Genomic DNA, 25,375 nt, shown 5'->3' on the forward strand with positions numbered 1-25,375 from the left:
GATCTAACCTTGGACGCCTGGGAAAGTTGGCGTGGGATGTTGAATGTGGGCATAATAGAGGTACCCTTCTGTTTGGTGGTCATGCTACTGGCACGGAGTATGGGAAAACCAGTATTAATTTTTCTACACTACATTAATATTGAGGGGGAAATAAGAGATGGGACTGTCAGCAGAAGTCTGAGAAGTGACATGACTCCACAGAATAAATATGTTTGTTTCCATGGCTTTCAAATATAGTTTGACCAGCCCAGGCATTGTCAAGGCTTGAGACAATGGTCACATTACAATGTGCCCTTTCTGCATCTCACACACTCACTGTTATGATACACTGGGTGCGGTTCATGTCTCACCACAGTTGCTGCTATGCTGTTACTCCATTCAACAGTCTTTCTAGCTTCTTAACATTGGCTGAAGAGCAAAGCAAGAGCCATGAGGCATGTTGCCTCCATACTATAGAGCAATTAGGTATTGCATAGACCCATTTGAGACTGTGTCATGGTGTAATAGAACTGGTCAGGTAGTTCTTCTGTCCTAGCTGTTCTTCGGGTTAACTGGAACAGTAAAATAATTGAGCAACCTTTATAGCTAGGGGCAGTTGGGACAGCTACCAGAGGATTCCTCGGAGAGCCACCTAAAACCCAAAGTAGTGTTGCTATACCACATGTCCCGGGGAAAAACAGAAATTAAGTGAAAATAAAATGGATGGTAGTGGGTACCAGTATGCTCTTGTTTACACTTGAGTAGAGGGATAAAAGGTACAACAATAGATCACAGAGCAAAACAAGGCTTTTGGTTTCTTTCTCCTTTATTACCAGCCCTGTCTCAGTATGATATCCCTCCTTCTTCTTCTTCTCTTACAGTTTGATGGGGAGAACATGTACATGAGCATGAATGAAACCAACCAGGACTTCCTTTCGGCAAATCAGGTAAGTTCCGTTCTGCTTCATTTCCACTTATGTGGTATAAGTGGTTAAATAATTCTTTGCACCAACAAGTTCTGGCTCTTCTTATAGACCAAAGTCTTGGTTATTGAACTGGAAGAACTTTGTATTGTGTACAATCACTGAGGGTTGTCTACTGGGTGGTAGATATCTTACCTGCAAGCAGAGTTTGTGAATGATGGTTAAGTAGAATAATAATCTTATTAACATTTTAAACACCAATATGTTATACTTTTATCTTGAGGAACAGTGTTTGACTTTAGTCTGAGTTTATTTCTAGATCATAATGTGTAGTCCACATCAGTCCTCTACTGTGTTCTTTGTGAATTAAGAAAAAATAGAATTCAGAAAAGCTGGACACAGATGGACCAAATTTCTCATTGTTGTTCATAGTTGTCATATAACTTATTCTGTGCATCAGGCTACATAACAGGCAAATTGGCTAGTCAACCTTTGGTGCAATTGTACCTTACTGATTGACCAAAACCAAGCCCCACATAATTTTGTTAAGGTTATCCACCATCCCAAAGTTGCATAGGCCCACATTTCTGTATAGCAACTGATTGACTCAAGGGCTGACCAGTAGCATCACTGCAAATTTTCTGGACAAAAGTGTACAATGTTTGAACGAGTTGGCTGCTCAATTCGGTTTTACAGATGTCCACTGATTAGCAACCAACTTTAGAAAGACAGTAATTCTGTTAGTGGACGCAGTAGTCAGAAGGTGGGCGGCTTCAGTGGTAGGGGGACGGGACTTGGCCTTGAGACCACAGTTAGGTTAAGAATTGTGGAGAATGGCCATTGGATCTCCTAGATACTGTACATATAAAAATCCCAGCTTGAAGGTCAGTTAGGATCAGATTTGTAGCTAATATTACTTGAGATTCTTGAAGCTATGATTGGTGAACTGATAGAGAAATCTACAACAGAAATCTACTCTGTGCCTAGTCTACCTTATTTAGAGGCAGGGTTACTCTTTAGAGTTGGGCAAACATGTCCCCAGTAACACAAGGGACATTATATGTCAGGGATGGTCAACTTTCCACCCTCCATTTTATACAGATCACAGGACTTCTCAAAAGTGGGAGGCTTTCAAAGATGGTGGTAAAATAATTTTAGCCCCTAAACAGCTGGAAGGTCATAAATTGGACATTTTCATCCTCCGATTTAGGCCCCAGTTTTCCAGCACCTGCCTAGGTCACTGTTATGTGCCACCTTCTGATGATATAACGTCATTGTCTGATTAGGAAGCCACGATCTGTCGCTCACATGTCTTTTCAATCAGGATAAAAACGGTGGCCTATATTATGCAATATAATCTGGCCAGCGGGGTATACTTTGCCAGGGAATGAATTACCTAATAAAACAGAAAGCTATAAAATATTATTAAAGTCATTATGAACCCTTCGTAGTTCCTGTCACAGCCGCTAAATTACAGTACATGCACCCATCTTGTTGGCCTCATTCATATTAGTTACAGAAATAGTCCTCTCCCCCCCCCTACAACCTCCACCGCTTTCTAGAACACATTACGGCTGCTTTTAGGTCTGTCTGTGCCCTCGGGAGAAATACAAATTATGTAATTCCACCTATTTAAATCAAATCACTGTGACACTCCTGACCGCAACGTAGAACTAGATTTTCTCTCCCAAACAGACATGGACATTAATGAGATATGACATCCAGTTATTCAGCAGTGACCTGCTGACCTGACAGAGAGGAGAGAGGGGGACGGTAGGGGGGGGGATGTAATTTGTGTGTGACTGGGATTGTATAGGAAGCCTGCTATTGTTTGGCCAGTACAAAGAAAGCCCTTTCTCTAAAGGATGAATGGAGTGTACAAACAATTGTGTCATTTTGGGTACGATGCCATTGGTGGAATCCTAATGACAAAGCAGAAAATCTGCGTGGGGATATGGGGGAAGGTGTTTTGTGGGCCACAAAAGAGGGCATGCTGGGATATGTTTATGGGGGGGTTAACTAACCTACATTAGTGGTATAGTGTTAAAAAAAATGACAACAACAAAACAATACTTTCCAAGGTATATCACCATAAACTTCATGAGCTGATTTTGTTAAATACACTCACTATATTCATAGAGCACTCATATTATTTGGAACATTTAACAATCACTATCAAGTCATAGGAGGTTGATTTAAAAAGTTAATTAATTAAGGCCCCAGAGTACACGATCGTGTAAGTCACCACAATGTATAGAACAGTGTTTCTCAAACTGCGGGGCTTGGAGCAGTAGCATGTCATTTTGTGTGAAAGCCCAGCTTGAAGGTCAGTTAGGGTAAGATTTGGGTTGAAAACCTATTTGCTAGCCTAGATATTATTGAACTGAATGGTTAATACATCAATATCTATAACTTTGTCATAAGCTATGTGGGGCCCTGGCCAAAGGTGGGACCTCCATGAGAGAATTGAACTAAAAATGTCCAACATGTAGAAGTTGAATTAGAGTTGTATCATTAGGACCTAAGAGTGACCCCATTTCTTTGAACATATATATATTTGCAAGTAGTAAATTCTGCAAATTCACTACTGTTTGATTTTTATAAACTTCTTTATATGAGAGTTTAGGTGCCAGTTGGTTGTTGAGTTTATTACCAACCCTTCTCTCACCTGTTCCATGTACCTCATTTTTGTTCTACAATGTTGTACTTCTCTGCTGCAGTACAACCCCTCAGCAGCTTTACATAATGTACCCTCTGCTATACTGCACACCCTGTGCTGACCTAGAACCCCTCAGCTTTCTACATACCTTCTGTTGTTCTACAAAGACTCCACTGCCCTCCATATCCTATATCCCAGCTCTTCTAAAATCACTGTTCTACCAATTCTCTTCTGCCCTTTAAGCTCTCTGCTCTTAAACATACAGCTATTCTACAAATACTTGAGTGTATCCTCAACCTGGAACCCTCTTGTGTCTCATGTCAACCTGGAACCCTCTTGGGTCTCATGTCTACCTGTAACCCTATTGAGTCTCATGTCTTCCTAGAACCCTGATGTGTTTCATGTCTACCTCAAACCCTGTTGTGTCTCATGTCTACCTGGAACCCTCTTGTGTCTCATGTCTACCTGGAACCCTCTTGTGTCCTATATCTACCTGGAACCCTCTTGTGTCCCATGTCTACCTGAAACCTTCTTGTGTCACATGTCTACCTGGAACCTTCTTGTGTCTCATGTCTACCTGGAACCCTCTTTTGTCTCATGTCTACCTGGAACCCTCTTGTTTCCAATGTTTACCTGAGACCCTCTTGTGTCTCATGTCTACTTGGAACCCACTTGTGTCTCCTGTCTCCCTGGAACCCTCTTGTGTCCCATCTTTACCTGAAACACTGTTGTATTCCATGTCCCTTTTGTGTTCAATGTTGACATGAAACCCGCTTGTATCGCATGTCTATATGAAAGTATCCTATCTACTTGGATCCCTTTTGTGTTTAATGTCATTGTGGAAAACCTTGAGTCCTATGTCTCCATAGAACGCTCTTGTGTTCCATTCTGTATTTGTGCAGGGACACTGTCTTATTCAGTGTTTATGTCTGTGTTGATCCCTCTTTTGTTTCATGGCTGCGTCTATATTCTGCACATCCTTAACAAATTAGACAAATAATGTAGCAGATACATAAAACCAAATCTGATCTGAAATCATGTCCCCTGACCTGCTTTTTATCAGCAGGACGCAACGCTTATACATACACACACACACTTACACATGCAATGCTGTTGTGTTTATAGCGGACAAATCTGCTTCCTTCCAACAATTCTCCAAGAGTTTGAATCTCAGGAAATGTTGCTTTCTCTAGTTGAACAATAAAGAAGAATTTATAGAAGGCTGAAAATACTGTAACCAGTGAACTTAGCTGATTTAAAGTGGGGGAAGGGGGAGACTTAGGGAGAAGGAAATGCCATAATTTGCCTATATTATACCTTATATTCATATCACATCTATGAAATCTATCCCTGTGTTATATTAATATTAATATATTTTATCTAAGTATTGTCTTTCCTTTATTACTTATCAATTTATTATCTATCTATTGATCTATCCACCCACCTGTCCATATATCTACACATCTTTAGTTTCCTATTATCTCTCTCTCTATCTATATTATTTTATCTCTTTCTATCTACCCTTGCTTCTCTCTCCACTCCTCCTCCATCATCTAATCCTGCTGGGAAATATAGTGATATATTTGTAGTTTTTCAGCCAACCCCCTCCCCGCCAAAAAAATAAAACAGCTTTATAAATAATGAAAGTGCTAGTCTTCCTATACACATTAATTTACCAGGAGGCAGCAAGCAAAAGGGTTAATCAGGTTTATTACAATAAACTAATGGCAAATAATTTATGGCACATTGCCCATCCATTATTATGCGATCTCCATGTAAACATGGAATGAAATGGTGTCACCAGGGGCACATCGTACACTAAGCAGCAGCAGCATAATTATTCGAGATGCAAACATAGCAAAATAGGATTTATACCTATATGAAGTACAGTGAGTTTGTGCTGATCCAAGGCTAATGGGAGCTTAGACCTGTCCCATATTCTGCAGAAATGGATCATAATGAAATATATTCAACATCTTATTGCTTATTATCAAACCACCAAAGAGGTGCCTGCTTAAGCGCTTTTTTATACAAATGATGGGTTTATTTACTAATTTGGAACAATACACTTGTTATAATAAGGTCCCTTCAGTGAAATCAAATATTTATATTTTTTTGTAAATTATTTTTCAGCTGTAGAGTCTCTATTGCCAGTACTGTAGCAATAGAGAATGCACACCCTCTGGAGTCGGAGGGGGGGACTAGCAAGGACAAGGGTAGATCAATTATTACAACATTGGGCATTTATATATATATATATATGCAAGCGGGAACCTGGATTGGCACTTCCTCAATAGAATACGGTGTTGGACACTTCTGAGACACGGCAGTGGCGGTTAAGTGACACTGGTTAAGGTATAGTACACGGTGTTAACACACTGATGGATGAGGTGGTTGATGTGCGAGGAGAAGTTCTGACTGATAGTGGTCAGAATAAATGTATTTTGGGTGATAGGTTTCACCAAACTACATAAAGTATCACTCTGTTTTTTCATTTATTTATTCAGCACGTTTTAACATATAATGTGACAGTTTAACATAAGCACAGTACAACGAGCAGGTTTATTATGGATTAATACACACCAACCCACGGAACTACACAGGTACACACACAGTGGTACATTGATTCACGAATACAAAGTCCGGACACACCGGATGCGAATGTAGAACCTGGCGAGCAGTCTGGAACCACTACTGTAGCTACAGCACGCTATGGAGGCACAGCGAAAGATGTATGGCATGTCAGCGGAGACTGTTACACATTGATACTTAGTATGGGCCGGATTCACGTGGTTGTTACATGGTGACGGTTTGCACATCCAGACGGAGATCGCGGCACACTGCGCCCTAGAGAGAAAAGAAAGTAAAAACAGCAGGGGAGGTGAGTTACAGTTGCACAATATTGGAAATAGACATGGTGACGGTTTGCACTTCCAGACGGAGATCGCGGCACACTGCGCCCTAGAGAGAAAAGAAAGTAAAAACAGCAGGTGAGGTGAGTTATAGTTGCACAATATTGGAAATACGCATGCACGCCAGTGAAAGGACTGGGGTACCTCGGCACGGCCAGCAGTATAAGTGGATACTGAACTGGACATAAAACCTGATTTGCGATGGTAGAAAAATATTCTTTAGAATACAAAGGAACAGTGAATTCATGCAGATTAAGGATGTGGGGGGGTCCAATAGGATCGGGTTACGTCACTATGCGACATGGAGTTGTAATTTCGCGCCTTTTTACTTTGTATACAATGGTGGTTTATACTTGTATTTGTGACTTTGACAAAGGCTGGAAACGTTAGTTTTCTAGAATAAAATACTTATATATTTTCATAAACCCTGTGAGTGCGGTCTCTGCTTTGGAAGAGTACAGATTACACTGGATACACGCACCTAGGCTAGGAAGAAATCTTTAAACCTGAGTGCTGTGATTGTGGGGAATATATATAGTGAATAAAGTACCCCCTCTTGTAAAATATAAGGATATTATTAGTTACCGAGGAGTTTCATGACCATATAAAAACACGAGGCCGAAGGCCGAGTGTTTTTATACAGGTCATGGAACTCCGAGGTAACTTCTAATATCCTCATATTTTACAACTGGGGGTACTTTATTTATTATAATACACAAATTTTAGTGAGTCATGTGACAGAAATGACATCACTACTCACCGTTTATAACTGATGACATCACTACTCACCGTTTATAAGGATATAATTTACAGGATATTCATGGCTTTTGTGTATTATATATATATATATTGGGGGGGGGGGTTTCCCCCCTGGACCTATGTTAAGGGATTTACAAGCAAGTTGGGTTGTGGGTAAATTGCAGGTCAAGACCAGGGGCCCAGAAATAGTTTTGCAGGGGGGCCCTGGGAAATTTAAAAGGTTTGTTCAACTTGCAATCACTTGTTTCAGATTAATTGTTAGTTGTTGTTGTTCACCAGAAATAAAGACATTTTCTCAATTGCTTTCCATATTTCAAAAATTGATGCAGCTCATTAATTCAGGTGCAGATTCTGAACGGTTACAATTTGCTACATTTAGTTGATACATTTCTCAGCAAGTGGAATCTTAGCAACTATTGTATCAATTCTAACAGGGATTCAGCTCAGCAGCACCAACGATAAGAAATGTATCAGTTTACAGGAAAATTAAAACTTTCAACATACGAACAAAAAAAACAACAAAAAAAAAAAGGTGACGCCTTCCATGCCTGAAGAATTTTAAGTCACTCTTCTGTCTAGTATTTTGGTTGTTCTCCCTCTTTTTCTTTGTCTCGCTCTTTATCTCTTTCACTCTGTCTCTCTCTGTCTACCACTTTCACCATCTATCCATCTAACCATCCATCTAGCCATCTATCCATCTACCTATATCTGTCATCAACCTATCTGTCTGTCTATCTACCTATAATCTCTCTATCTATCCATCCCATATATCTGTCATCAACCTCTGTCTAGCTACCTATCATCTCTCTATCTATCCATCTACCCATTTATCTGTCATCAATCTATCTATCCATCTGCCCATTTATCTATCAATCTATCTATGTGTCTAATTATCTACCTATCATCTCTCTATCTATCCATTTATCTGTCATCAATATATCTATCTATCTGTGTATCTATCTACCTATCATCTATCATCTATCTAGCTATCTATGTATCATCTACGTATCTTGTAACTATCTATCTATCTATCCATCTATCTATCTATCTATCTATGTATCATCTACGTATCTTCTATCTATCTATCTATCTATCTATCTATCTATCTATCTATCTATCCTTTTATCTGTCATCAACCTATCTATCAGGAAAACAAATGAATGGAGGGCACAACAATCAGGTTAAGGTTCAAAGGGTTAAGGAGGTGCAATAATAAATCCACAACCACTCCCATAAAGTGGTCAAACATACAATTTTGTTAATATCTTGGACCTGCATACTCCACAATTAATACTAGTATTCACACAGTGGTATATATATATATATATATATATATATATATATATATATATATATATAAAGAAACAGTTTTCTCTACAATTAAGGTAAGTCAAAAACATGTAACATCAAGGGGCAATTTACTTATGGTAGAATATCGAGGGTTAATTAACCCTCGATATTCGACTGTCGAAGTTAAATCCTTCGACTTCGAATATCGAAGTAGAAGGATTTAGCGCTATTCGTTCGATCGTTCGTCTCGAAGGACTTTAGTCCATTGATCGAACGATTTTTGTTCGACCAAAAAAAGATAGCTAAGCCTATGGGGACAAATCGTTCGATTCAAAGTCGTAGTTGAAGGTCGAAGTAGCCCATTCGATGGTCGAAGTAGCCAAAAAAAACATTCGAAATTCAATGTTTTTTTTCCTCTATTCCTTCACTCGAGCTAAGTAAATGGGCCCCCAAGTATACAATGCTTAATTATTACACACCACCACTCTGCAACATGAAAAGCAAGCCTACATGCAAACAGACACCCTTGTCAGAGAATGAGAATCACCCCGACGTTTCGGCGTGAAAGCCTTTATCAAGGCGAAATCGATCTACCTGTCATCTCTCTATTGTCGCTGTATAGCACTGCAGAAAAGAGTCTTTGCTATATAAATAAAGAATAATACAAATAAAACTATAGGAGATTATAATACAAGATTATTATCGGAGGAAATGACTTTTGACCGCTAATTACAGGAAGGGGATGTGTTCTATAATAAAATAGCAACTTGGCACAGTACCTAACAAGGCAAAGTGGTTCGAGAGAAACAGAATTTCTCACTCAGAGAGGAACAGTGATGGTGATATATAACTGTACAGTAGTAAGTGACCTTACAGTGCAGCTTGAAATACTTTTCACCAGATTTTTGACTGTATGAAACAGTGTGTGTGATGGTTTTCAGCCATCGGGGGGGGGGGGCAGATTTCTGCTGACATACAGAATTCATTTTCACAGAAAACTCAGCACATTCATACTATTCTAACTGGAAGCGGAGTATGCCAAACCCAAATACCAATATTTAATCTCTGCAATCTGGTTCAGTATCGATTAAGAGGCAGTTAATCTTGAAAAAATTTTTTATAGTATGCAAAGTCAACCCTCCTGGATTTCCAAGGAAGTCACCATACAGTCGCTTGGGAGGAGCTGGGGCAGGACAAGGGTGTAACTGGGCATGGCTAGGGGGTTAATGGCCATCTTCTTTCCTGCTGATTCACTGCACATGCTCTGTGCTGCTGTCACTTACTGAGCTTAGGGACCCACTCACAATATACAGTACATATAGAATATAAATGTCACAATATAAGGCTGATTAGTAATTAATACAGATAATTACTACATGACAGCACATAAACCAGTGCAGCTAGCATCAGAATTTAATAATCAGCCCTGTAGCATCAGCTTATATTACAGACCAACCTCATTTTCTGCTGGATAATTAGTGACGACCCCTAAGCTTAGCTTCTCAACAGCTGCTCAGAGCCCACTGAGCATGTGAGTGTCACAGACACTTTCCAAGATGGTGACCCCCTGTGACAAGTTTCAAGTCCTGGATCATTGCGGCTGTTGACAAGCTGAAACTTTAGGCTGGTGCAATAAGTTCTGTATATAAAATATGGCATTTTTAACCATATTTATTTTTAGGGTTTAGTTCTCCTTTAAGGTATTATCGACAATGCAATACTGTAAATTCAGAATTCCGCTGTTTCCAGGGTTAGTAACCCCAACAATCAGATCTAAAGTTGCAAATGATAAAACAGCGAAGACTAACTCACAATGGGGCAAATTCACTAAAGGACGAAGCGCCTAACACTAGCGTTAATTCGCTAGCGTAGCGCATTTTCGTTAATTCGCCGATTCACTAACGGACACTGGCGTAAATTCACTAGTGTTACTTCGCACCCTTACGCCTGGCGAATGTACGCAACGGACGTAACTATGCAAATTCACTGACGCGCGCATTTTTCTGAACGCTACCTTTTACGCCAGACTTCCTTCGCCACCTCAGACCAGGCGAAGTGCAATAGGGTAGATAGGGATTGCTTCAAAAAAAGTTAAAACATTTTCTAAGTCCCAAAAAACGCTGGCGTTTTTTCTTTTTTTATTGGTGATAGGCTGAAAAAGATCGAAATTTTTAAGGGGGCTCCCCTCCTTCCCCCCCTACATTTCCTAACTCATGGCACCTTAACTATACAGTGGGCACATGTGTAGGGCAAAATAAAAATTTTATTTGCTGTTTTGAAGGTTTCCCAGGCTTGTGTAGTGATGCTACATATACCTCCATTGTACCTTCAATTTGGCGCCGTATGCAAATTAAGCATCGCTAGCGTAACTTCGCTTTGCTTGGTGAATTAACACGAGCGCAACTTCGCAACCTTAAACTTCCCCTGAGCGCAACTTTGGATTTTAGTGAATTTGCGTAGCGCTGGAGAAAATACGCCTGGCAAAGTGCATCGAAGCGGACGCTGGCGCAACTACGAATCTTAGTGAATTTGCCCCAATGTCTCATACTGAAAATGAATTCAAAGGTCAGCTGGCCCTTTAAAAAAAATTTACAATGTCGCAGCTGTGAAAAGCAAAGAAAGATCACGTTGTATCCAAACTGATAATATAGGGTGGTCCCTAGGAAATGCTTTCCCATACTAGATATTGTTAATCCCATTTTGTAGGTGGAGGGAATCAGTGTTATTATCAGAGAGTTGCTGTTGTGCAGCACTAATACAGCCTTCACGCCCTATTACACAGCCATGTACTGTAGCAAATTGCTCTGTGCATTGGTGGGGAGGCGTTACCATACTACACAATACAAAATGGTTTGGTCTGGGAGTGTTCTGGGTTTATATTCCCATACCTCCAGCATTCTTATGAAATCTTCATTTGTGTATAGCGGATATGCATTGCCCATTGAGCCCCTATGTTAATATTGGGTTGGCCATCCTTCTTCTATTATTCCACTGACAAAAACTGGGGAGAACTGGGAGACCAACGTATGCCCCTGGTCCCCCAATTCTGATGATGAAAATACTGAAATCTGCTCCGGGCATTATAGTTTTGAGACTGTGTATAGCGTAATTGGAAACTGATCTTTATTTGTTTTTTTTTGTTTTTTTATTGCTTCTGTGTGTTCCAAAAATATCCATCAGGTTGAGTTATGAATCAGGCAGTGGTAATAACAGAGCATTCTGTCACAGTGACACATATCCTATCTAATACCCATTGTAAGCAACAGTCCTGTCCTGCTTTATGGCTGAGATTCTAGCTAGCTTTATAACAGAGCATTCTGTCACAGTGACACAGATCCTATCTGATACCCACTGTAAGCAGCAGTCCTGTCCTGCTTTATGGCTGAGATTCTAGCTATCTTTATAACAGAGCATTCTGTCACAGTGACACAGATCCCCTCCTATACCCATTGTAAGCAGCAGTCCTGTCCTGCTTTATGGCTGAGATTCTAGCTATCTTTATAACACAGCATTCTGTCACAGTGGCACAGATCCTATCTGATACCCATTGTAAGCAGCAGTCCTGTTCTGCTTTATGGCTGAGATTCTAGCTATCTTTATAACAGAACATTCTGTCACAGTGACACAGATCCTATCTTATCCCCATTGTAAGCAGCAGTCCTTCCCTGCTTTATGGCTGATATCCTAGCTATCTTTATAACAGAGCATTCTGTCACAGTGACACAGATCCTATCTGATACCCATTGTAAGCAACAGTCCTTCCCTGCTTTATGGCTGATATCCTAGCTATCTTTTAACCGTATTCAGACCAGAACTTGTCTGAAACCTAATGTTTACATCATCACAGGATACATTAGCAGAGGTTTTGCGATCTTAGCTGTGTCTCCCACTTCACACAAGATATTAACCAATTGTTCTCAGAATCAGTCCAAATAACAGCAAGATCTATAGAAGCTTCATAGAGACTGTTCCATTTTATAGGCTCCTCGCTGCAGATTAAATCCATTTTACATCTTCAAAAAAATTCACCAGTCGCTGTATAATGCCGCTGCAGAAATGATTTCCCTTAATAAAATCCGTTGCTATAGAAATCTTATTTCTCTCTCTTTTACTTGGCCCAATCTGTCTCTCCTTATTTTGATCAAATTGTTCTGCACATTTCTCTCTCTCTCTCTCTCTTCCAAATGCAATAACCATTCCTCCGATAAAGCATCCCATAAAAATGATTGCACTGCTCGTGTATGGAGATTTTTTTTCCCTTTTTTTTTTTGCAAATGCAGCAATATTTTACTGCAGCGGTGACAAGTCGTTATTATGGATATATTCTCCCGGATCCTACATATTTCCATGGATTTCTAATATTAAGATTTTGATATGTTAAACTATGGAAGAAGGTCGCTGGGCTTATGAGCGCTTTTATTGCTGAAAAGGTCAACAAGGCAATATTATTTTCAAATTACATTTTTATTTGGGCTGGAGGGGGGTGAATTAAAAAAAAAATTCTCTGTGCAGAGGAATTGACCAGCCTATGATTTTTACCCAGCACCTCTGACCAACCTATTAACCAACCGCAAGGACCACCACTAAATGTCACTGGCCTGCCCCCTGATGTCACAATCCCATCTGCAATGTCACCAGCCCTCTGTCCAATAATATTGCCCCACTCACTTTGTCTAGCTTTTGCAACCAGCAAAGATGGCGCCTCTAGTTCCACCCCTAGAAGGCAGGTAAAATGCCAGGCAGGTGCCAACGGTTGACTATGATGTACAGGGATCCAAGCCCTCTCCAATTCATATTCCAGTCTCATTCAAATCAATGCATGGTTGCTGGGTTATTTGGACCCTAGCAACCAGATTGCTGAAATTGCAAACCGGAGAGCTGCTGAACAAAAAGCTAAATAACTCAAAAACCACAAATAATAAAAAAAAGAAACCAATTGCAAATTGTCTCAGAATATCACTCTCTACATCATACTAAAAGTTATTTTAAAGGAACAGTAACACCAACAAAAATAAAAGTATTTTAACGTTTGTTGGTTTTTAATGTACTGTTTCCCCTACACTGGTAAAATTGATCAGTTTGCTTCTGAAACACTTGCTGTTTTTTATATACAGTCAAACTTTGCTTTTAAGTCCCCTAAGTTTTCCCACATTTTACATTTTTTATTTGTGGTCCCACCAATTTATCATGCATTTCAATGGGTGCATTTCCCTGATTTAAAGTAATGTTTTGCTGGATTTTACGTCAAAATTTGTCCTGATGTTCCCAAAATTGAATGGATGCTATTATTTTAGAAATAAAGAGGTTTAAAATACTAACCAGATGGATATTTTGCCATGGTTTTGCCTGTAAATGGTCAATTCCAATAAGTCTGCCCCCAAGGGTAGGGATGTTTTCGTTGCGATCCGACGCGCTGCGACAAATCGCATGTGGCTGAAATAAGGTAAGAGATAGACATGTTGGATGAAGTCACAGCGTTGATCCACTCCGCTTAGCTGCAATACTTAATCCTTGTTATAAACCCAGTTGATATTGTATCTCAAAGTAAAACAGACTCCTGTGCTTATATGCTTTCAGTACTTGAAGAAAATGTTACTTTAACACATTTCTCTGATTTTACAATTTGGTCCCCTGAAAAACGTAAAATAGGGGTTCTACTGTATAAATAAACTGCTGTGCAGCAACAGAGGCAATTGAAATAGGGCTAAATGGCCCAGGTTACATAGCAGATAAAGGATAAGCTCTGGAGAACACCATTATATTCAACAGTACTTATCTGCTATGTAAGCTTTGCATGACTCATTTATATACTGTACATATATATAACTATAGTCATGTACATATTGTTACTTCAAATCCCAAAGAATGTGATGCGGGCCCAGTATTCTATGGCATTGCCAACATCTCCATGAACTCTGTACATGTAGGGGGAGACATCAGTGGAGGTGTTGATGGGAGGGGAGGTAACAGTACAGCCAATGTGTGGATGCAGGTGCACATTCCACCAGCCAAACTTTTTTAACTCCCCAACTGATAACTCCTTGGAAGTGCCAAGGGCAACCTTGCATCCCTGTGGCCCGAACAGGCCAGAGTTAGGCATGTTCTTATGTGCCAGGGACCTTGTACAGGAAAAGGATAAGAGACAAGAGAGGAGTGGATTTGGGAAAGCGGAATGAATAGAACAGGGGGGAGCGGGGAGTAGAGGGAGGAGGAAAAGGAGAGTGAATGGGGGAGGGGGAGAAATATGCAGGAGAGCAAGGGTTGTGTATAACAGAACAAGAGAAAGAAAGAAAGAAAGAAAGAAAGAAAGAAAGAAAGAAAGAAAGAAAGAAAGAAAGAAAGAAAGAAAGAAAGAAAGAAAGAAAGAAAGAAAGAGCAAAGGAAGAAGGAAAGGAATAAAAGGAAGTGTGTAACCTTTGTGAGGCAGGGATTCTCTTCTTTCTGTTTCCTTTCAATAGGCAATACAGTATAAGGGTATATAACTTATATATCTGTGGCCATGATATGCCATCCTTTTTATTCTCAATTTATACACAGAGGTTGGAGCTGCCATAATACACAGAGGTGGGAAACTGTACTACACAGAGGTATGGGTACAATTATGTAACCAGTATATACTAAGTTTAGATGCGTTTGTTTGAGCTTACCGCTGTATACGGTGGGCCCGGGTGCACACACCCTAGACGTTCAGCAAGGGGAGCAAACACCAGAAAACTTCAAAAGAGCCTGGCACAAGTCTGGACCCACGAAGTAGTAAAGCCTGAGTCCGATTGTAAAAGGGTTAAAAAGACTTACTGTACATTTTATTTTCTATAATTAAGAACCAAGGTCTGATGCGTTTGGTGTCTACCAAGGACACTTAGTCATCTTCATGCCCTAAGACTATTAGAAAATCATGTAAACATTAAATAAACCCAATAGGCTGGTTTTACTTCCAATAAGGATTAATTGTATCTTAGTTTGGATCAAGTACAAGATACTGTTTTATGAGAAAAGGGCGGTCATTTTTGGATTATTTGGATAAAATGGGAGACAGCCTTTCTGTAATTTGGAGCTGTATAACGGGTTTCCAGATAAGGGATCCTGTACTCATATTATATACAAAATCTATGATACTATGACTTCACCATAGTGTCTTTATCGCAGGAATTCAAGAACATCCGCCGATATTATGTGTATGCCATTGTATATATACCTGAAAGCAAGGGTTAACAGGACATATATGTGCAGCCGATGATTTCTATGCAGCAGTACAGAGGGGTACATGAGTCACATTTAGCCAGTGCTACAGACATGCGAAGCGTGAACAAAATGCTACATAATGGGATGGTATGATCTGTCCCTATGCATTTTGCAGTATTGCACAGTTCGATTAGCGCAGGCGTCAGATGGCTGATAATATTGTTTAAATCGCTTGAATAAACACCCGTGAATACTGAGCTAATTTATTTTGCATTGCACCATTTTTTTACGCATAAAGCATAAAAAAAAAGAAATCATTAAAAGTGCATCTCAAACTTTGCACACATGTGCATAATAAGCCCTAAGTATGTCTGGCCTGGAAAGGAATGGTGCCGTGTATTTATATTCTGGCACAAACATAAAACTGCATTAAATGCCATTTGGAACCACTCAGCCCCCCACTCTCCCCCCCCCTTCCACTGGCGTATGGAATATGAGAGACAGTGTATAAAATATTCAGTCACAGTGATGCATTTTCTGAATAGTAAATGTGCCCGGGATTACAGGCCGTTCCATTAGTGACTTCCATTAGAAAAAGCTTTCAGGTTCCTTTCTGTTCTATTACATTCCACATTCACCAGCCGCCTTAACCCTTTCCCTGGCATCGGCAGTATAACAGAGCTGCCCCTCTCTCTCTAGATCTACATTATTTATATGTGTGTGTTCATACGAATTATAACCTTTCATCCATATTTTTATATAGTCAGATGGATTAATTGACTTTATAGATATAGCTATTATATAAATAAATCCTTATCATGGTTCAACCATGTTAAACTCAACTGATAATAGGAATACAATTAAATTCTAAAATAGACCCCTCTTTATATAGCATTACGGAAGCCCAGAAACTTTAAAGAAGAAGAGAAAACACCTATCTAGTGCTACCAATCTCTATTTCTGGAGAGAAATGGGAACAGAACAGACAGTAACCCTTCCAATATTTTCCCCCTTGTCCAGGGTCGGACTGGGGGGCCCGGGGCCCACCGGGACAGCTGGTCCAGGGCCCCCCGCCGCTCTGTGTGCCGCTCGGTGTGCCGCTCTGTGTGCACGCAAGAACGCGAGCGGCGTTTCTCTGTGCACATGCGCGAGTGGTGTTTCTTTGTGCGCATGCGCGAGTGGTGTTCCTTTGTGCGCATGCTTGAGCGGCGAAGCGCCGAAAACTTTTTTTTTTTAAAAAAAATTTAATTTTGGGAGAGGGGGACTGGCCCGGCGGGGGCCCACGAGGGTCGGGCTCACCGGGTTTTTTCCCGGTATCCCGCCGGGCCAGTCCGACACTGCCCTTGTCTCTGTCCCTCTATACATGTATGGGACCTGTTATCCAGAATGCTCAGGACCTGGGGTTTTTCCATAATTTTATCTTTATACCTTAAGTCTTTCTATAAAATAATTTAAACATTAAATAAACCCAATAGGCTGGTTTTGCTTCCACTAAGGATTAATTATATCGTCGTTTGGATCAAGTACTAGCTACTGTTTTATTATTACAGAGAAATAGGAAATCATTTTTAAAAATGTGTAATATTTGAATAAAATGGAGTCTATGGGAGTTGGCCTTTCTGTAATTCGGAGCTTTCTATATAACGGGTCTCAAGATCCTATACCCAATTTCTATGGGGATATGAGAGCAGAGCAGGCAGTAACCCTTCCAACACTGTCCCCTTATATCTGTCCCTATATTTTGGACATTTATCTGATGCTATGAGTCCTTGTTTCTATAGGAAAATTAAAGCAGGCAGAAACTGTTCCACAATTGTATTTTAACCATAAATTGCTACCAATCATACCCTGTCCACCCTTATTCTACAATCTATGTTGCCCCGAGTGAGAGCCCATCAGTCACTGGTATATAGTTTGTATCAAGTACAGCGTGCTGAATACAGAGAAAACCTTTTTGCTTGTACCAGGTGCTAACTGCCTGTCCCAAACTGCCTAGAGTGAATCATACATGTAGTCCATTGCAATAAATCAGCAGCACAGTAGATTAATGAAAGAAGTGCCAAAACTGATGTATTGGCTCACAATGGCAAATAGACTCCTCGACATGTAATGGCAAAGACCTCAGGGAGGAAGGCGTATCTGCTGAATGATCGGTCATTAATAAATCTCAGTATATGTAAATATCGCAGGGGCCCATGTAATGGTTCTCTCTTCTGGGTTCTGGGCAGTTTATTATCATCATTTTAGCAAGAATCCAACAGACATTACTACTTTCCCAGCAGAGCCAATGGGCCAAATTTACTAAAGGGCGAATTGTTGCCAGCGAATGCTTCGCCACACGTCGTGCCACTTCACCAGGCGAAAATTTGTTACCACTACGCTAATTCACTAAAATGCAAAGTTGCGTATTGGGAACCAAACGCTGGTGACTTTTCGTTACCGTTACTTCAGCAGTGCGAACACTACTGCCTATTGAACCTTCGTTAGTCCTCTTACGCTTAGGTCAATTTGAATAGGGCGGGTACATTAAAGTCGTATGGACGTCTTTATTAGAGATGTCGGTGCAAATGCTTGAAGTGTCCACTTTTTATTACAAATGTCCAAGGAACCTGAATAAAGACAAAAGAGATCATCTAATGCCCTACACATGAAAGGAATGTTCCATGCCCCTCAAATGTCTGGGGAAAAATGTTAACACAAAAAAGTTTAATAGTTCGGACTTTTGCAAGCAATCCCGCTTAAAAAAGGACAAGTCGCCAGCGTTTTTACAACTTTAATGCATTTCCGGCATACAGGATATGATGTCACTGACATAAGATTGAGGAAGATGTAGCTTTGTTTTATTAGTTCGCCTGGTCTGAGGCGGCGAAGGAAACTCTGATGAAAGAGGTAACGTTTTGTAAAATTCGCATCTTAGTAATTTTGCGAAGCACTTAGTAGCCTGGTGGTAGAGTGCGAACAAACGCTAGTGATGGTCCCGTTCGCTAGCGAATTGTCGCCTACACTTGTAAATTGGCGATGTCCCTGCAGATGGGATTTCTGCCGAAATGTCACTAGCGTTAGCCACTTCGAATTTTAGTGAATCTTCCCCAATGTATTTAGGGCACTGAACAGTTATATAGCAAGCCACATTTGGGCTAATCGCCCAGCTCCTTCCTTACACTGGCGGGTTACATAATTCACTGCACTGCCGTCATTATGTTGATTGGATATTGTGTGGTGTGATTTTACTTGTGCGTGATGCGGCTGCTCATCCAGAGGAAGAGGAGGAGGAGGGCAATTATTTTTTCAATCTAATTTTTAGGTTTTTTGAGAACAGGTGTGTGGCAACAATATAAAAGGCAATTATCAGTTGAATGAGACGGAGGCACTGTGCCAGGGCTCTATTGGAACATTCTAGATTTGAAATCAATGCTAACGTATGTTTCCCATCCTCTTCCTCTGCCTTATTTCATATCTTGGGATGAACGCATGGATAGCTTTATATACAGCACAACTTGTGATAACTGTACTGTACCTTTGTAGAAAACATAAGCAGTACAGACAGCAGGAACCAACAGTGATATAGACAAACATATATACAGTAACAAAAATGTAGGGAATAGTTATGCTTAATCTGTTCAACTTTTCCCATCTAAAGCCCACCACTTTGGCAGGAAGCCCAGCCCATTTGGCAGCATTTAGTCCCCTGCTATGGCTGTTCCCCTGGCAGGTGTCATGTCTGTCCCCACTAATGCCCATCTAATATTTGTGATGGCCAGAACATTGCCCAATACTGGGGTTTGGGTAGAGTTAGATGTGGATCAGGAGCAGTGGCGTAACAACATTACAGCAGTCCTTATCTACATAGTTATATATGTTAGCAAGAGCTGCCATATTGCATGCCAAAGTTGCTGTAAACCAAACCATTCTCAAAAGTCATATTTTATTACATTGTAGGTTTTGATTTCATATATATATTGAGGGGCCCATTTACTTAGCTCGAGTGAAGGAATAGAGGAAAAAAAACTTCGATTTTCGAATGTTTTTTTTTGGCTACTTCGACCATCGAATGGGCTACTTCGACCTTCGACTACGACCTTAACTTCGAATCGTTCGATTCGAACTAAAAATCGTTTGACTATTCGACCATTCGATAGTCGAAGTACTGTCTCTTTAAAAAAAAACTTCGACCCCCTAGTTCGTCAACTAAAAGCTACCGAAGTCAATGTTAGCCTACGGGGAAGGTCCCCATAGGCTTAGCTATCTTTTTTTGGTCGAACAAAAATCATTCAATCGATGGATTAAAATCCTTCGAATCGAACGATTCGAAAGATTTAATCGCTCAATCGAAAGATTTTTCATTTGATTGAACGAATAGCGCTAAATCCTTCGACTTCGATATTCGAAGTCGAAGGATTTAACTTCGACAGTCGAATATCGAGGGTTAATTAACCCTCGATATTCGACCATAAGTAAATTTGCCCCTAAGTGTATCAGTTCATCTTTTTAACATTTATATATACATTTACTGAGACAAAAGACATGACAAATAAGCACATACAGGAATAAGCATTTCTTAATGAAGTCCAGTAGAATTATCAGTATATGAGAGGTTCCATAACCAAGTGACTCACATTTTAACAGAATATTCTTTCCTGTCCAACACGCTACATAATGTCCTTAGTGCCACCTCAGTCACTTATATGGTCACCGGACCACCCAACCACTTATTTATACTAGGAATTCACCCATTGTAGGATTTGGACTAATCCCTAGGGTTCAGAATTGGCTTGGCTGAACACTTGAAGCAGTTGTTCCTGTTTTCATTAACTTTCAGTATGACGTAGAGAACAATATTATGAGATCATTTGCAATTGATTTTGATTTTGTAGTATTTGTGGTTTTTGAGTTATTTAGCTTTTTATTCTGCAGATTTCCTGTTTGCAGTTTCACCAATCTGGTTCCTAGGTTCCAATTTACCCTAGCAACCATGCACTGATTTGAATAAGAGACTGGAATATGAATAGGAGAGGCCTGAATAGAAAGATGAGTAATAAAAAGTAGCAATAACAATACATTTGTAGCCTTACAGAGCATTTGTTTTTAAATGGGATCAGTGACCCCCATTTGAAAACTGGAAAGAGTCAGAAGAAGAAGGCAAATAATGAAAAAACTATACAATATACAAAATTAAGGTCAAATGAAGAGTCATACTAAAAGTTAACTTAAAGATGAACCCCCCCTTAATGTCATGTGACTTCAAATCTCTAGACATCTCAATGTGACTATTTTTGTACACAGATGCAAACGGAGGTTCAGATTCCATTTGGTATTTTGGCAAATATTCTGTAGAAACGAAAAAATACCCTATGGATTTAGTGAATCTCTGTTTCTAATATGCCCATAATAATTTTAAGGAAAATACATTATCCCTGAGTGATAATCAGAGTTCCCTGTATAACTCAGCCTGCAGCCTTGTGTCTTTATATGGTCACAGAACTCCTCAGTGACTTCTAATATCCTTATAATTTACAGTAGGGGGTACATTATACCTTAGTCATTTGGGTACTCAGGGTTCCCTGACCTCTAGAACTCAACCCATTCTTAGTAGTGTCCATAGTATCATTTTAGGGGTACTTTACTGTTTTATATACACACACACACACATTTATATATAGATTTATTGCTACATGCCTATTAAAAAATGCATTCTCCAAAGCATGGACGTCTTTTTTTAACACAAATAAAGAAAACCAGAAAGTCCTGGGATTTCCCAAAGATAATTATTCCCAAGAATAAATGTTCCAGCAACACAATAGCCACATTATTAGTACCCCCTCCCTTTTCTATAGTGATGCAGAGTTCCTCCAACAACACATACGTCTGGCTGATAACAGCTTATTTGCATTTCTATTGTGGGGATGAATGCAGGAGCATCCCTACAATACTCTGCAATAATGTTCTTGTTCACTCCCTGAATATAGAATAATGCATTAAGGAAATAGTCATTTCCCTACATACGGGCTGCAATAATGACACGTATTAAAGTGGCACCATAAGTATAACACAGTTTGGCTGCACACAAGAGAGGGGGCTGCCAAAGTCAAAGACAAAGATGATGCAGATCATAAGATAATAAGAATGAAGATAATATGTTGTATTTATTGGGTTAAGGGATATTTGTATTGATAGAATGGCGGCTTCTCAGTGCCAATGTCTCAATTGAGCCAAAGGGGCAAAAGCTCCGTACGATGCAGTGTTTTAGTGCCAGTTCTTATTATATTCACCTAACTAGTTCTGGTAAATGTAAAGCCTTTGTTTCCTGTATTTTTCAGACATACAATGGACAAAGTGAGAGTAATGAAGACTATGAGATCCCCCCTATAACGCCACCCAACATGCCAGATCCTTCTTTACTGCACTTGGTGGACCATGAGTCTGGATACCACTCACTGTGTCACAGCCTCCCTCCAAACAGCCTGATTCCGGCATACTCTTACCAAAACATGGACTTTCCCGCAGTAATGGTCTCCAGCATGCTGAGCCAAGATGGACATCTACTCTCGTCACAGCTCCCAACAGTAAGTTTACTGTTTCCTTCATAAGAATATGAGGAACTTGAACCAGGTAGTAGCCAACTGAGTGAGTGCCTGGCCAAGTAGTATCAGTACCCTGGGCAATAATACTTGGCCCTGCATGTAAACCCCACTGGCTTGCTTACAACTCTTCCTTGTCACTCACTCCCTAGTGCGTATCTCTTCCCACTTGCCCTTCAATTGTGCTCCAAAACTCCACACTTCTGGATTTGCTCGCACCCCCTCTAATTGTGCAGAGGCCTGTGCCTCTTCTGCCTAACCCTAGTTACGACCGTCATTTACTTTAACATTTTTTTAAGAACCCATTGAACAAATTGATAAATGTGTTTGCTTTGAGCAACTGAACAGCAATCACTTCTGTGGGGTGTTAGAGTTCAGAGCTGAGCTCTAACACCCCTCTGAATCCTCAACCCCTGATGCAAATTAATATGGAGGATAGCTTTCTGGAAAGAAGTGGTATGGCAAGTAATAATCACCAAACCTTTATTCCAAAAAGGTTTTAAGTTATTTTTCTATAAAACATAACCCCTGAAACGTCAATGACATGTTATGGTTCAGGCTTCTGAGATATTGGTTGTACCTTTACTGTACCAAGGCATCAATAAATGATGCCAATAAACGTAGAAGTTTTAAAAAGATGTAAAAAGAAAAAGCAGACAATCAAATAAAGGAAAAACAAAAGTGAATGCTGAACAGGGAAAACAGAGCTACAATGCGTTGCCGTGTCCTTAGCCAGAGTAATTGCTGCCAATGAATATGTATGAGCATTCTCTGCTGATTGGTGATTGAAGGAGAGAATGGACCTAATGTCTGATGGGGCATGTTTGACAAATCAATCCTAGGAGGACAGAACGCATGTTATGAATTTGCATGATTCTCCCAGTGCCTTTTTGAATTTCAAGCTTCCATTTAGAAAGCGCATGTTTATTTTATTTTTTTTCCCTCGTTGGCTTAATTGGATTCAGACGCTCTTCAAAATATCAGAGTATCAGGAGATCTCAGCACTGGAGTCAATGTCAATGTCTTGGATATTTGCACACTGGCCTTCTGGATGAATTTATATGCACAATGCCATATGTTTTTCTATACAATACTGACACAGATACGTATGGGGCATCACTTACTGTGCCTTTAGATGCATCAAACTGGGTTCTTGTTAGATAATAACCCATTAGTGATAATATCTCTTGGGCAGCTAATAAGGCCAAAATCAACCCCTCCCCCCCAAAGTAATTTTATAACTCAATTCATCAAAGTAAAATGTAGTATTGTTAAAGGGTAGGTTTATTTGTTTTCACTTCACATTTTGTCATGGTTTGGCGCAATCATAATATTTTTTATTTTGCAGCTGTGATTTTTTTTTTATTCTGCTGTTGTTTTTTCCTGCAACCACATTTTTTCCATGATTGAGTTTTTCCCCAAATTAAGAATCTCATCATCCAAAGCCCACCAATTAATGAATTCATATTCCTTGTTAAGAGCTAGTGCTGGAGGGCCACTTGGTTATAGGGTTGCCATTATTGAAAAAAAATAATACAGGCGGGTGCTGGGTCTGAGCCGGGGGACCAATCATATTGAGAGTAGCTAGTATGATGGGAGTGGGGATTTTGATGAATCAGGGTCTCATTCGCGTATTTGAATGTTACAGTAACATTAAAAAATATAAATATTGGTTGTTTGATAAAAATAGATTTATTTTTCAGTGAAAACGTAAGAAGGAAAAACAGAAATTTGCGCAAAATCTGTGTACAGTTTCTCAAAAATCCAATGTCTAGCAAAAACCCAAATTAAATATTTCTTCATTTTACTTTGATAAGCTGTGGCACAGAGAATACACATATTTGGACTCTTATACAGACCCACCCACCTCTCTGCATACACAGATTTGTATTTTTGAGCACAGTGACAAAAAGTAATAATGGGAGCAATGCCCAGTTGTATTGCGTTCAGGTGGGTTATAATAATTCCAAAAGCAATCAGATTTCTATATGTATTGGCTGAGTTACTGTATATTATAATTACTTCTCTTACTAGATAGGGATGTATGATTTAGCTGTGAAAAGCTGCAGGGCTGAGAATCCACTTAGACAATCATAATGCAAGATTCATAATGCGTTGCTATATAACTTAGTAAATACACTACACCATATAACATCTCCTGATCCAGTAGCACTCGTTAAGCAGGATGGTCAAATGAATGGATTTTTGCAATATTTGGTTACTCACTTGCTTATCTGATAATCTGGCATCTGGGTCAATGATGAGAGCATAATGCTAGTCTACACAGACCTGTCAGAAGAGAACCACATCAATAAACCAATCTGGCCCTCATTCAATGGAATTTATTTTAACCTGCATTGATATTGGTTTGGCAGGCCCCATACATATGCCTATAAAGATCGGACAGGTTAGAAAATTTCTGTCGGCTGCCGATAATATCTCTGCATGTATTGCCGAGCTGACAATTTCAGTGGGAGACTGTCGCTAGCTTTTTTCAGACACAACTGTTATACGATTGCTGTCAGGGGCAGAACATCTGATCTGTTTTGTTTTTATTTTTCTGTATTTTTCACACATATATTACATGCAGTTATTACATTTGGTATTGATAATGTGCAACAACTGATGCATACACTGCATGTCAAGAGACAGAAATAAAAAGAACATAAAAACATAACAACATAACACTGTAGATCAGAATTGGGTTCTACAATAAGCTTTTTATATGTATGTTCATCTGGGTACTCAAATGGCCTATACCCTATTGTATGCCTTGGGCAGCTGGTTTTCCCTGTCAACCTGTGGGGAAGCAGTGGATCCAATTACCCCAGACCTCCTCATATTTCAGCATTGTTCTGTTACTCAAAGCGGATAAATATTCCATATGCTTTACTTCCTCAACCTACTTTATTTGATCTGAAAGGTTAGTGGCAGGTTGGGAGATGGCACCAAACCATTGTTCGTGCGATAGGAAGTTAAATCATACATGTCTATGCCACCTTAAGTCTTTCATTTATACAGGTGTTGATATAAATATATCTATATACTAACTGCATTGATATTGTTCATTTATTGCTATAAACCCTTCTTATA

At 39.7% G+C, this 25,375-nt stretch overlaps 1 protein-coding gene across 3 annotated transcripts in view; it reads left to right on the plus strand.

Moving 5' to 3' along the window:
* tox2.L (TOX high mobility group box family member 2 L homeolog) overlaps positions 1–25,375 on the plus strand; it is a 73,933-nt gene that overhangs the window by 24,004 nt on the left and 24,554 nt on the right. For all 3 annotated transcript variants that reach the window (XM_018234410.2, XM_018234409.2, NM_001092933.1), the window contains 2 exon segments: positions 861–926; positions 22,022–22,267. In XM_018234410.2, coding sequence (XP_018089899.1) covers positions 861–926; positions 22,022–22,267 — 312 coding nt within the window.

The sequence above is a fragment of the Xenopus laevis genome, chromosome 9_10L (assembly GCF_017654675.1).
Source record: "Xenopus laevis strain J_2021 chromosome 9_10L, Xenopus_laevis_v10.1, whole genome shotgun sequence".
Taxonomy (NCBI): Eukaryota; Metazoa; Chordata; class Amphibia; order Anura; family Pipidae; genus Xenopus; species Xenopus laevis.